Source organism: Daktulosphaira vitifoliae, unplaced genomic scaffold, assembly GCF_025091365.1.
Source record: "Daktulosphaira vitifoliae isolate Bord-2020 unplaced genomic scaffold, ASM2509136v1 Scaffold_2, whole genome shotgun sequence".
Taxonomy (NCBI): domain Eukaryota; kingdom Metazoa; phylum Arthropoda; class Insecta; order Hemiptera; family Phylloxeridae; genus Daktulosphaira; species Daktulosphaira vitifoliae.
In genome coordinates this window covers 1,724,246-1,738,795 of record NW_026099573.1, presented here as the reverse complement: position 1 = coordinate 1,738,795, position 14,550 = coordinate 1,724,246, and the positions used below count along the sequence as shown (strand labels likewise).

Genomic DNA, 14,550 nt, shown 5'->3' with positions numbered 1-14,550 from the left:
AAAACACATCATAGTAAAATATATACCTTAGCATCGAAGCTAATAAGTTATACAAATTTTTAAAATAAATATAAATTATAATGTAAAATTTATTTTATTTAAAATTAAAAACAATTCCTGCCTTTTTTAGTCATATTTTTATTACTATTATTTAGAGCACGCAAATAACAAATTAACAAAAACAAATAAATTACCTATTGTAACTACTAAATTATAAATATAGTTTAAAAAAAACTAAAAAAACACGCTTTTAAAGCACATCGAACTAAAAAGTTCAAAATAATTTTTAAAATAAGCGTAAAACAATAATGAATCAAAAGTACTAGTATTATTGTGATAAAAGCGTCGGGCGCTTAATATACGAAAAATATGGCATAAAGCACCCACGCTTTTATCACAATAATACAAGTATTTTTTGTTCATTATTGTTTAAGCTTATTTTAAAAATTATTTATAACTTTTTAGTTCAATGTGCTTTAAAAACGTGTTTTTTAATTTTTTTAAACTATATTTATTCCGTGTTTCTTTAGGAAGTGTTGACACGATACCCACGTGTCCGCGAAGTATGTTATACAAAAATTTTATTAATCCAGTGCGTTTTAGTAACTTTTAATTACTATNTTTTATTAATCCAGTGCGTTTTAGTAACTTTTAATTACTATTTTTATTTTTACTTTTTGTGTATATCGTGTTTTTTTTTTTTAATATACAAAATTTCGTATCGTATTTGTCAATCAAGGCCGCCACTGGGTAGCACCATACACACGCATCCGTCTTTGGTTAACTGTCAGAAATTTTACAAGTGCGACAACCGGTTCTGACGCCATCTAGTGTATACATTTTTCATCGAATAATCCAAACCGTAAATAACGAGTACTCTAGGATATAGCAGCCACACCCATACGCTGTGAGTACGCGCTCTATCAAAAAGTTTTTTTTTAATTTATGTAACAACATCGTTATTGTTAGACTACTACTGTGTCACTTTATCACTGTCCGGAGGAGACTAGCTAATCCGGCCGTCATCGCCGCTAATCATTACCGGCGTTTTAATCATCAACAATCCCTCCAAAATGGAAATCAAAAATGCACCCAACTATACTGATGTACCCATTAACGAAAAACAAAAATGTGTTTCCCAATCGGTTGAAAATTATGGTGAGACGAACGTGTTGTTGCAATGTTTTTTTATTAATTTTCGATAATCTCATAATAGACAATTGAAATAAATATGCTTTTTACTATAATAGGTATAACTTTTCTTTAGAAAAGTCAGATTTATTAAAATTTATCGGTTTTATGATCTTAACTGGTTACCATAGTTTACCAAAAATCAAAAACTATTGGTCAAAAAATGAAGACAAAGAAATAATTTTAGTAAGGAAAACAATGTCGAGGAACAAATTTAAAAATATATAACAAAATTTACATTTATCTGACAATAAAAACCTTGATTTGACCGATAAATTTGCTAAGTTACAACCTTTTTTCAATATATTAAATGAGAAGTTTACTCAGTTCGGAATATTTTCTCATAATCTCTCAATTGATGAAGAAATAGTGCCATATTTCGGTCGGCATTCTTGTAAAATGTTCATCAAAGGAAAACCTGTTAGATTTGGTTTCAAGTTGTGGTGCTTGACATCTGAAAATGGCTATTCGTACAAATTTTTACCGTATGGTTGTGCTAGTACAAAAAGAGTGGATTGTTTACCTTTTGGTTCAGAGGTTGTTTAAAGTTTATTGGAAATAGTAGAACAACCACAACTTCATACAATATTCTTCGATAACTTCTTTACAAGTTATAAATTACTTTTGACGTTGAAAGAAAAACATTTTTTTGCAACCGAGACAGTTCGAGATAATTGAACAGGAAATTGTAATTTGAAATCAATGAAACTAATGGCTAAAAAACTCAAAGGCACTTTTAATTTCACTTTCGACAGTGAGAATGGAATAGGTGCAGTTCGTTGGTGCGACAATGCTGTTGTTACAATGATGTCTAACGTAGACACCATAGAACCCATACATGCTGCTAAACGTTATGATAGGAAACAGAAAAAACCAATAAGTGTACAACAGCCAAGTATGATTTATAATCATAATAAAAATATGGGTGGCGTAGACCTCCATGATAACAGCATTGCAAACTATCGAATAAAAATACGGAGCACAAAATGGTGGTGGTCATTATTTAGCAATGCAGTGGATAGCACGATAGTCAATGCGTGGAAGTTTTACAACTTAGTAAATAAAGAAAAGGTTCCACAGCCTGACTTCTGATCAGAGTTAGTACCAGGTCTATTAAAAGTTGAAACAAGCCACAAAGACAATGATGAAGATGAGCCTCAACATTCTACAACTAGCAACGTCAGTTTAGGTCGGCCTTCAAAAAACAGTCTCCCAGATGCCATTAGAAAAGACGGAATGGATCACATTATTATCAAAGATGATGTTAGAAGATGTCGCCATTGCTCTTATCAAACAATTTACGAGGTCTATAAATTAAGTAATGTGACTGGCAACGTTGCGTTTGATCTAGCAACACTGGAGGCGCTATGCTTGGAAGGGCAACAGAGGAACATGTGATCCGCCTTTAGTACAAGTTTGACCTTGCTCGAGTCATTTGGTTGTGCATAACGATTTTTTTTGTGAAACGGTTTTTTCTATTGACTTCCGATTTCGAGCAACGGTGTGCTATCAGGTTTTGCTTTAGACTTGGATACAGTGCAACGGAAACACTTGCTAAACTTCAGCAGGCTTATGGAGAGAGTGTTTTATCAAAAGCACAGGTTTTTCGGTGGTTTAAGGCATTTTTAGAAGGAAGAGAGTCAATTGAAGATGAACCACGAAGTGGAAGGCCTTCATCTTCAAGAACCGATGAAAATGTCGACAGAATCCGGGATGCAGTATGGAGTAGCATACTTCAACCTCTCTAAGGCCTAAAAAAGCAAAAATGGCAAAGTCGAAGATCAAATGCATGCTGATTTGTTTTTTCGATATCCACGGAATCGTCCACAAAGAGTTTCTACCTCAAGGCCAAACGGTTAATCAACACTTTTACCGAGAGGTTCTTAAATAACTTCGGTAAAGGGTCATTCGTGTATGATTAAACATAAATAACAAGTGGGTGTTGCATCATGATAATGCTCCTTGTCACACAGCGATTTCAATCAATGAGTTTTTGGCTAGTAAAAACATTCCTGTGGCGTCTCAGGCTCCATACTCGGCTGACTTGAGTCCTTGTGATTTTTTTCTCTTCCCAAAGTTGAAAAATCACCATAAGGGAACTCATTTTAAGATAGTTGAAAATATTTAAACAGCTGTAATCGACCAGCTGAATGGTATTTCTGTATCGGAGTTCGAATACTGCTATGAGGCGTGGAAAAAACGTCTACAGCGCTGTGTGGCTTCATAAGGCAGTTATTTTGAAGGTGACATCATAGAATAGTAATTTCATTTTAATAAAAAAATTTTAAAAGATCAGTCTCATTACTTAATTTACAGACCTCGTATTCTTGTAGAAAATTTATTGTGTCTCTTCATCCACACTGCTTTGCTATGTTTCATAATAAATAAATCAACTTATTATACTTATTACTATAATATTTATATTATAATACTATAACATTCATAAATAATAACAAATTAATACATATGTGTTAATACTATTTGTGTACTTAATATTTGAATAGGAATTAAAAAATGTATAAATGTGAAAAATATTCTAGTTATTTACGATTGTATTCACTGTTAACGGTCAACGTTGCGTATGCGCAACATTTTTTTCCAAGGAATTGATCAACAAAAAATTTTTTTGAAAAATAAATTTGTCATTAACTGATCATAAATATCCCAAATTAGTCAAAAAATTTAGGTTTTTTCAACTTTTTATATTATTGGCCGTGAATGGGTTAAAGCTTTTGTATATCTCGATGATATTATTATTTACGCAACAGATCTAAAAGATCACGAAAATAAACTCAGAGAAGTCCTAATCCGGTTGCATAAAAGTAATCTCACCCTGCAACCATCCAAATGTCAGTTTTTACGTAAGGAAGTAATTTATCTAGGACATCTTATCACTGAATCGGAAGTCAAACCAGATCCCTCGAAAATCAGTTGAAAAACAGTAAAAAATAGAAAAAATAAATGTTTTAAGATTATACAAAAGTATATGTTTTTCCATAATTAATAATTTAATAACTATTATTATTTATTTATGAGTAATAACTAAATGTACTAAATAATTATTTTTTTAACTATTTATATTAACATTAATAAAGTTAATTTTTCAGTACATTGTAAAACCTTTGCTTGGAAATATTTCTTCAACTCTGTATAAGGGTGTTATTTTTTTTTCTGAGTCATAGTATCTTCTAACAAAACGAAATTCGTCAAAAGAAGGTCTCACAAGTTGAGGCCTGCCAAACACTAACATGGATTTTACTTTTAAAAATTTTGCATCCAAAAATTGTTTTGCCAAATCTTCAACATCTATCCATGAATGAATATTATCAGATTCCTGTGAAATTTTTAACATATTATAAGTACTTATGTTAAATATATAAATTTGTTTTAATCTAAAGTAAAAGAATATAGTTTTATTATGATTGCTAGTTGTCATAAAAACTAAAAGAAAAAATATTATTTAAATTCAATTGTATTTGTTTGGTTTATCATAGATAAAGAATGAAAGCTGAAAAGTTTTCATTATTAAATTCTTGTAATCTCTTGTAGATTCTGAATATAATGACACGGCCCCGCGTGTATGACTTCGTTATACACGATGCCCCGCGACTCGAGCCACCTTTATCGGCCGTCGCCCTATCTTGAGTATTTGACTGACCAACATTTCGTGCCATACGCCACTGGGCAAAGTTCAACAAGTGCCGAACGGCTGACGACGACCCGCCGCAAACGAGACAGGAGTCTTCTTCCGGTTGTGAAAGTGAGAATGTCAACGAACCGCACCGCCCCCGCGCACCATCACCAACAACGCTGCTAACCTTTTGTCGCCTGAGGATCACACCGGACATTGCGTTGTCGACGCCAGCGAAAGTGCCGCGATATTATGCGAAGATTATTATTATTGTGTTCATCTTTTCAGTTTGTTTTATTATTTTGTTAAAATAACCTGCTGTTGCTCATTAATAAACGGTCCACGGGTCTCTACCCTCAAAACTAGTGTTGACCACATTTTTGCGATGTAAGTTGTGTCAATAAATATAAAAATAAATTAATCTACTTACAGATGTAGCTAGTCATCAATTACTAATTTTTGCTCCCATTCCCTTATAAAATTGTTTTAACTAATTCTTTTTTTTGTAAATTTATGATAAGATTAAACACAAATTATGAAATATAATACCATTATTTACATAAATTGTGGAAATAATATTAATAAAAATTATGAAAACCAATTTTATTTATATAAAATAATTCATGTAAAATATAACATCATCCCAAAAGATTGTACCACTTGGGGCAATCACTTTTTAGCCTTTAGCTAAATGGTTTCTAGTATTTACCCTAAAGTTTTACTAATTGATTTATTTTTTTATAAGTGTAAAATTTAAAGAACACACTTAGATATTTGGTTCAATTTAAATTATTATCTGTGAAATTTAAAATATGATTTTAATAATTACCTCTTTTTTTTAAATGTATGACTATATTCAACTATGATACAAATTTTATTATTAAATATTGTTTAATTCATTAGTTTATTCCACAATAGTTTTATAGGTAATAGATTATCTCGCTTTTGTAATTTCTCATCAAAAACGTTAAAATTTGATCTTTGAAGTTTTTCTAAGTAAGAATTGAGTGGTACAGCTGATAAAAATATGGATTTTATCTTTGTATCTAAATTATTTCGGATAGCTGTAGCCTAAAATAAGTTAAATAATAAATAAAATTTACCTAGAAAAATTATAATCAACTTACCTTAACTAAATGACTATTAGCCCTAGATGCAACTTCAAAAATAGAATCACAAATATTTTTATCACATGACTGTCGAATTATTTTTTCTTGAGATACATTATACTTTAATAATATTTCTTGAGGTAAAGATATATGTCCCCATTTCTTGCTATATGGCAAACTTCTAATCATATTAACGATTCCATGACATTTCCCTAGATGACTAACAGCATGATCAGCATTTACATTCTTAAGACCTATTAATAAGTTTTAATTTTTCTTTAAATTTAAAAATCAATTCTAACACCTAAATGTATTTAATTTAAAAACTTTTTTTTTTTTTGTAAATCAAACCTTATTTACTAAAGGTACTTAGGTTCATATTTATAATGTAATTTTATAAATGAGTTTTGATTAAGCAATTTATTCTTCTACTCCATGTCAGTACATTGATAAAATTTCATAATAGCTCTACTATAAAAGTTAAAAAACTGAAAAAATGATGTAGTTCTAACTATTTAATAGGGATGTGTTATCTCATTCACAAATAGAAGTTATACTAGTAGGCAATTGTTTACTTTCATAATTATCATAATCAACTAAACTAGCTTGTAAATTATTGCTTTACTTTATAATAGATAGCACATTACTAAAAAAAAAAAAAGAAGCGAAGATGTATTAAAGGAATAAATAAAATTTAAAAGGCTAATAATATACTTTGTGATTTATGTTTAACGTCTATAAAAACTATTGAAATTAAAGTGGTATTTTCTTAAGTATAAAAAGACATTAATTAAAATAAAATAAAAATCTTAGTGTTAAAAGTAGATGGTAATTACTAGTTTCATACTTAGTTCATCTTCTATTTACTACTAAATATTGATATAAGTATATTTAATAATACATAAAATTTCTAAAAATCTTTTTTGTAAATTATATAAACTGAAAGTGTATAAGTTGACTAATTATTTGCAACAAACTAGAAATCATCTTGTAATTTTAAAACTCAAACTCATTTATTTATTTAATTTACTATATAATAATTTTTACGGAGATATTATAAATATAATAAAGTAGTTGTATATTTCTTTACTTTTAATGCGTATAAAAATTTAAAGGGCTTGATGAAATACTTTTCAATAAAAAATTTTTGTTACTTATAACAAAGTTATAACATTTATACACTGGACTACAAGGAGCTTTCACCAGAAACAAAAATATACTTTTCTAAATCAACTTTTCGCCATGTTTTCAAATGTGCAATTAGACTTTTTCTATCAATTCTAAGTTTTAATATTATTAAAAAATAAGTAATTACATATAAAAATATAATTAAGAACAAAAAAACATTGACATCAATAAATAGAATTTTATGAGAATTAAAAAAATTGTATTGTTAAGATTAATATGCAGATAGGAAATATTATAATTACTATTTATAGTATATTTACCAGAAAAGCTAAATATTTTTTTGGATTGTAACATAATAAACGCTTAAATAGAAATCATAGTAATCATTTCAACTTAACGTTTAGTATTTAAAGGTTCTACAATTGAAATAAATAAATTGTCTAAATGGAGAACATGGGATAAGTAACTGTTTTATTGATAAATTAGAATTTTTTTTTTCAATTTTTGAGAGTATTATCTTTAACTAGATACAAATTATCAACAACTGTACGTCACTTCCGTCGATTGAAAAAAATTGCAATTTAAACTACTTCAAATTTAAGTAAGTTATTTTTCACTAATTTTCATAAATATTATATAAATCAAATTGATATAGCATAGAAAGTTAAACTTATTTAATTATTTTGCTTTTTTTAAGTCGAGAAAAATAACTTACTTAAATTTGAAGTAGTTTAAATTGCCATTTTTTTCAATCGACGGAAGTGACGTACAGTTGTTGATTCAGTAACAGTTGTGTTTTAAGCGCTTGGGGCACAGGGTTCCAACCCGTGTATGGCAAGGAATATTTTGCATTTTTTTCTTAATTCTTTTTAAGTTAGAATAAATTTTTAATTCATTTGATTTTATTTCATTTAGATTCAATAACTTCAATAAAGATCAAGGATCCCATTACTGTAGTTATCCCTCGTGAGAAGAAATTTCTTATTCATATTAAAATTATTTTACTATATCTGAAGTTTTAATTTTAATGCAAAGCTAAGAAGGTATTTTTTTTGTGACTATCATTTATTTTCTCTGCTCTCTCTTGATCTACTTTTTTTAATGATATGTCAAATGATTATAATTTGTATCTAGTTAAAGATAATACTCTCAAAAATTGAAAAAAAAAATTCTAATTTATCAATAAAACAGTTACTTATCCCATGTTCTCCATTTAGACAATTTATTTATTTCAATTGTAGAACCTTTAAATACTAAACGTTAAGTTGAAATGATTACTATGATTTCTATTTAAGCGTTTATTATGTTACAATCCAAAAAAATATTTAGCTTTTCTGGTAAATATACTATAAATAGTATGTGGCCAGGTAAAGAGTCAAATGTTTACAAAAATATAACAAATGATAGGTAAATATCTAAGGTATCTATAAAAAAACCAATTATATTGATTCGGTTATTTTTAAAAAAATTATGACAGTTTTAAGTAAAAAAAATTTTAAAAATGTCGAAAAATATCAATTTATAAATTTATAATTTTTTGGGGGATTCACCCCGTTTACAGGGAACGAGGGAATTTTTTCAATTTTTGAGGGTAATATCTTCAACTAGATACGATTTGTGATCTTTTGACGTATTGTTCATTAAAATCGGTACAGCAAGAGCTGAGATTGAGTGTTCACAGACACAAAAAAGACACATCATAGTAAAATTAAAATAGCTTCTCAACTTCGCGTAGAAGCTAAAAATTATTTTAAATGATAGAGTTTAATTTTAAGAAATTGGTGAATTATTTAAAAACAAAATGAAAACCTATTTTCTTATTTATATCTTGATTTATTTTTATAAATCATAATAAATAACAAATTTATTATAAGAAAATTTTTTTCTATAAGTAGATTTTAGGGGTAGCTATTAATAATAACATTTTTTTTGTTCGAATATGAGATAACACCAAAAGCTCATGTACATTAAATAAATATAAACAAAATTTTAGCATGAATTGAATTGAACTTAAAAAAAGGTAGCACAGTGAAGTCGACACATAGTTGGTACAAGTATAGATGATATCTGATAGTGATTAAAATTACTATCATAAGAAACCATTTGATGCAAATCTGTAGATAGTGTTTAATTAAAAAAAAATTCGTGAATTTTCCAAAAGTAAAATGAACTCCTATTTTCTTATTTATATCTTGATTACAAATTTTAAGATATATAAGTGTAATATATAATTAAATATTTAATTAATTTGTCCAACTTTGATGGTCATATGTACACAGAAAACAGGTCGTCGGGACTTTTTTTTTTTTTTTAACTTACAGAACGTAACATAAGCTTTAATTTATGATATATTTATAAAAATACAGTATTTTCGAAACATTTTCAAAATTTTAGTTGAATAGTTCTACTTTTTATATGTATATTTAAATTTTGAACACAAAAAAAAGGAAAATACATAGGGCTTCTATATAAAAAAAAATTATTTTAATTTATTCATTTTTGAAAAAGTTATGGCAGTTTTAAGAAAAAAAAGTTTAAAAAATGACAAAAATTACCAATTTATAAAATTGTAACTTTTTTGGGGATTTCCTCTATTATCAGGGAACAAGGGAAAGTTTTTCAATTTTTAAAGGCAATGTTTTTAATTATTAAGGATTTGTGATCTTTTGATGAATCATTGAAATAAATGTCCGATGAGAGCTGAGAAAAATTGGCGAAAAACATAAAAAAAAATATATAGTAAAATTAATATCTTCTCAGCTTCACATCAAATCTAAAATTAATTTGAACACAATTTAAAGACAGTAGGGAAGCTAAACTAGTCTATAACTAAATAAGGAATCCCCATATTCCAACTTTGAATGTATTAAAAAGAACAATTTTAAAGCATTTATATTATAAAAATCTTTTGATAAATCCTATACTACTATATACAATGTATATTATACATTTTTTACAATAATTATGATTTAATTTTTAAATTTAATTTTGTGTCAAAAAATATAACAAAATCCTCAATAGCATTTACACAATTAAACATTTCACCACTAAGTTATAATTCAAAATTAATGATATTTGATTTTAATACAAATTTAGCATAGCTATATTTCTTTACATTTAATGATAAACCATTATAATTAAACCAGAGCAAAAAATTAATAATAGCAAGGCATCATAACATGATTCAATTTTTTTTTATATATATATTTGTATGACACCTGCAAATAAAAGAGGGGGTAAATGGTCTTTTGCAGAAATTAAGATGGTTTGATAGAAAATTGGAGTATTTTACTATTTGAGATCTATTAATTAAAAAAAAAAACCAGGATAACTAAAATAAATAAATTATATAACTTTAATTTATTTTATAATATTAATATTGTGATCTACATTCTCAAACCCTTTTTCAAAGTATGTGAAAATCAAATCAGTTTTAACACAATTTTTTTTTTCAAAAACATAATGTATTTTATGAACATAATTTCATTAATCTCTATTCTTAAAATATACTCACTATAAAACTTTGAAAATTGAATATAAAATTTTTTGAATAAACAATAACTTTTTTTCTTTTTGTTAAAATTATATTGTATAAGATTTAAAGAAACCATTATTAAAATAATTTTTGGCATTAAAAAAGGAAGCTGAAAATAATTTGAAATCACCGGTTAGTATTAATATTGCTTTTAGATGTTTTATCATAATTTCATCTACTTTATTAAAATAATTATAAATTTGTTCATTCAAACCTGAGTTTTTAGTCTCAAAATGTATGTCATTATGATTTGGAAATGTTGATTAATTTATGACAGTCAGTATACAACTATAACAGTGTATACACAAAATACCTTGGGTATTTACCCTAAGTTCAATTTCCCATATAAACCCATTACTATATAGGGTATAACACTCCATACAATTTAACTCATTTAATATTAATATTAGTAACATTGTTATATATTATAATCTATAACATACAGCTATTAATTCTTTTAAAAAAATTGAGGCAACAACAATTGAAAAGTCTATATTATGTCATATTACAAAATTAGATTGTTAGCTAAAAATGAAAAGTTCTAACACAAATTTTTTTTTAAATATTTAATCAAATTAATTACATATTTTTCAAGTCTTCAATAAGTTATTGCATTCATTATAAAACAACTTGAAAAAAAAATTTAATAGTTTAATTAATAATTGTATAATAGTTAAGTTTTTAAAAATAGTCTATTGAAAAATCATTGATTTTGTGTTAAAACCTTTTCATTCACAGACTACAAGATGTAATTTCTGTGACTTATATTCACAAGCTAATATACCACAAAAATTAGTTTTAAATCCAACCAAATATAAATGTTATTTATAAAGATGTTGTCTTGTGTGTATTAAAAAATTACGATTTAATTTTAGCATTTGTTTTTTTTTTTTTTTAATTCATAAATTTGTATTTTCATAGAAACCATAAAAATTTTTTACTTATCTTTGTACTTCTATAAAATTTCTAAATTTAACATAATTATTTCTGAAAATAGCCACAGAGTTTATTTCATTAAACTTTGAAAAAAAAAGTGATTAAAGTAATGAAATGGATGTTTTGTTGATGCCCCAAAGTCTTCAATTAGAATAAATACATACCCATTGCTTCTAATAATAAATAATAAATAGGAGATACAGAATCTTCTGCATACTTTTCTAAGTCTTCCATTGTTTCAAAAGAAGATTTTAACATAAAATTTTCTCTTGCCAAAATCAAACGTTTTAGAAATAATTTGTTAAGTTTTTTATTTTTGACTGCCTATGAAAAATATTATAATAATATAATAATTTTAAAATGGGAGACATTTTATAATATTTAAAAAAAATGTATAATGTTATGAAAATACTGCAAAGAAGATTATTAGTGAAAGTAAGAGTAGAATGTGAGGAAACAAGGAAACTTGGTAATGGGATGAGGACGTTCAAAAAATCATTGAGAGTAAAAAAAAGCAGTTCAAAGTATAGCAAAAGGCCAAAATGAGAAAGATTTGATGGAGTACAAACGGTTATGCAAATAAGCCAAGTGTGCAGTAGTAAGGTGAAGTTTAAGAGGTATGATAGGCTAGAAATAAAGGAAGGTGAAAAAGAAGTCTATAAAATTGCAAAAGTAAGAGAAGAACAGTCTAAATATTATCACAATGTAAGATGTGAAAAAAAGGTGGAAAGAGTATTTTGAAAAATTGCTAAATATTCAAAAGAGACATTGGAGGATATATCATGGATTGAGGGACTGGTAGATTTAATTGGTGAGAAAGAGGTTTGGGGACTGGGACATCAATGAAAAATAATAAAGTAGTAGGACCAGATGAATAGAAATTTAGAAAATATTAGGTGGTGTTGGCGTAAGGTGTTTTAATAAAATCTTGTTAAAATGGAAAATGACAAAACAATGGAGAAATATTATTGTGGTGTCGATATTTATATGCAAAAGAGACATATAAGAGTGTGGAAATTATAGAGGCATAAAACTAATGACTCATAGTATTAAGATTTAGAAAACGGTAATAGACAAAAGATAAGAGGAGAAACTTCAAAGAACCAGTTTGTCTTTTTCCTTAGAAAGTCAAAAATAAAGTCAGTTTTTAGTGCAAGTCAACTAATAGAAAAGTATAGGGAAAAGAAGAAAAAGCTGTGTATGGTATTTATAGATTTGGAGAAAAGTATGATAGAGTACCGAAAAAGGTTTTAAAGTGATCTTTAATTGGAAATGAGTCCAAAAAGGTACTTACTTATTTTCTTTAGTGGTAGATAAAATTACTACAAAAATACAAGGAGAGAAGCACTGGTGCATGTGTTTACTGACAATATAGTATTAATAAGGGAAAATAGGGAGGAAATTAATTAATGGCTAGAATTGTAGAGATCAACTCTTGAAGAAAAGGGCTTAAGAATAAATAGAAGTAATACAGAGTATATAGAATAAGATTTTGACAAAGGAGAACACTAGGTAAAGTGAAGATGTGATAAGAGAGGTGGTGACTTTTAAGTATTTAAGATGAATTGTGCAAAAGAACGCTGGCATTGATTAGGATGTAAGACACCAGATTAAGTGTGGGTGGGTAAAGTTAGGAAAAGCGTCTTGTATGTTATGCGATAAGAGAATTCTGATGATGTTGAAAAGTAAGTTCTATAACACTGTAGTGAGACCAGTTATGATGTATGGATCCGAATATTGGGCGGTTGACAGGAGAATAGAGCAGAAATGAAAATGCTTAGATGGATGAGTGACTAGAGAAGATAAGGAATGAATATATAAAAGGAAGTATAAGTGTAGCTCCAATTGTGGATAAAATGAGAACAAATAGATTTAGATTGTTTGGTCATGTTATATGGAGAAAGGAATCAGAAACTGTTAGAATAGTTATTGAAATGAATGTTGGGGTAAGAAGAAGTAGAGGAAAACCAAAAGAGAGATGGAGAAATGTTATTGAATGCGATATGAGGACAGCTGATGTATGTCTAAATGATGTAGGAAATATGGTCAAGTTTAGGATAAGGGTGAGGAAAAAGAAGATATGTAACCTTAATTAAGTTTTTAAATGTCATTTATGTATTTTTTAATAATATATCAACAAAATACACTTTATACAAAGTGTAGCTTAGTTATAACTAATTAAATTAAATAAATAATTGGTAATAATGTTATTACATACTGAATGAAGCTCAATTAAGACAGGATGTTTGGGGACTTTATTTTCATAAATTTCTGCTAAACTATTTTCCCAAAATTTAAATCGCATTTTTCCAATTTTTAAGTCAGAAATCTGATCTTGTAAAATAGCTACCTCGATGTTAAAAGCTCTAATAGCAATAGCAGTTCTTCTAATCTCTTTAGGTAGCAATATTGTACATAGATAGTTTTCATAATCTCTTTTTCTGAAAATTTACAGTTAAATTAAATTTAATGTATTATTTTTTACTAGCCTATTGAAAATATATTTTGATATCACAACTACCGGAGTAAATCCAAACAATAAGATAATGAATTTTTTTTATGCAAGAATCTTGATATATGGAAGTTATATGACTGACCAATAATCATTAAAAAACTTTGTTGGATCATATTATTATTATATACATACACACACACACACATATATTTATATATTTTAAAATTCAGTTTAATTTAAACAATTAACATTGTAATGTTATAAATAACCATATCCAATCATCAGATATTTAACTACACAAATTCATTTATCACTAGATTAATGATGAGTTAGTTATCTGCACGTGTTGGGGTTTTATCTTTAAGAATACAGTGCGATCGTATTTATTACTCACACTTATTTATAACAATATTAATTATTTTACAAACACAATTAATTTAACAGTTTTAAAATTATTTTCTTATTTTTTATTTCATTTTTTGTTTATTATAATGAATTTTGAATTTATTGATAATTATATTCGCATCATTTTGACAAACGTGAAATTACAAAAATACCGTGCACA

The 14,550-nt window shown here is 27.0% G+C and overlaps 1 protein-coding gene across 2 annotated transcripts in view; it reads right to left on the bottom strand.

Annotated features, from left to right (window-relative positions):
- LOC126897713 (NADH dehydrogenase (ubiquinone) complex I, assembly factor 6) overlaps positions 1–14,395 on the bottom strand; it is a 26,125-nt gene extending 11,730 nt beyond the window's left edge. Inside the window, exons 1-6 of one of the 2 annotated variants that reach the window (XM_050671520.1) lie at positions 14,052–14,395; positions 13,749–13,971; positions 11,695–11,854; positions 5,950–6,185; positions 5,652–5,893; positions 4,302–4,525 (exon numbers count right to left, since the gene is read on the bottom strand). In XM_050671520.1, coding sequence (XP_050527477.1) covers positions 5,714–5,893; positions 5,950–6,185; positions 11,695–11,854; positions 13,749–13,971; positions 14,052–14,191 — 939 coding nt within the window. In that variant the 5' untranslated portion in view covers positions 14,192–14,395 and the 3' untranslated portion in view covers positions 4,302–4,525; positions 5,652–5,713. Of the gene's footprint in view, positions 1–3,936; positions 4,526–5,651; positions 5,894–5,949; positions 6,186–11,694; positions 11,855–13,748; positions 13,972–14,051 lie in introns of those variants that run through there. The other variant, XM_050671519.1, reaches the window with a different exon arrangement.
- Positions 14,396–14,550: the final 155 nt, after the last annotated feature.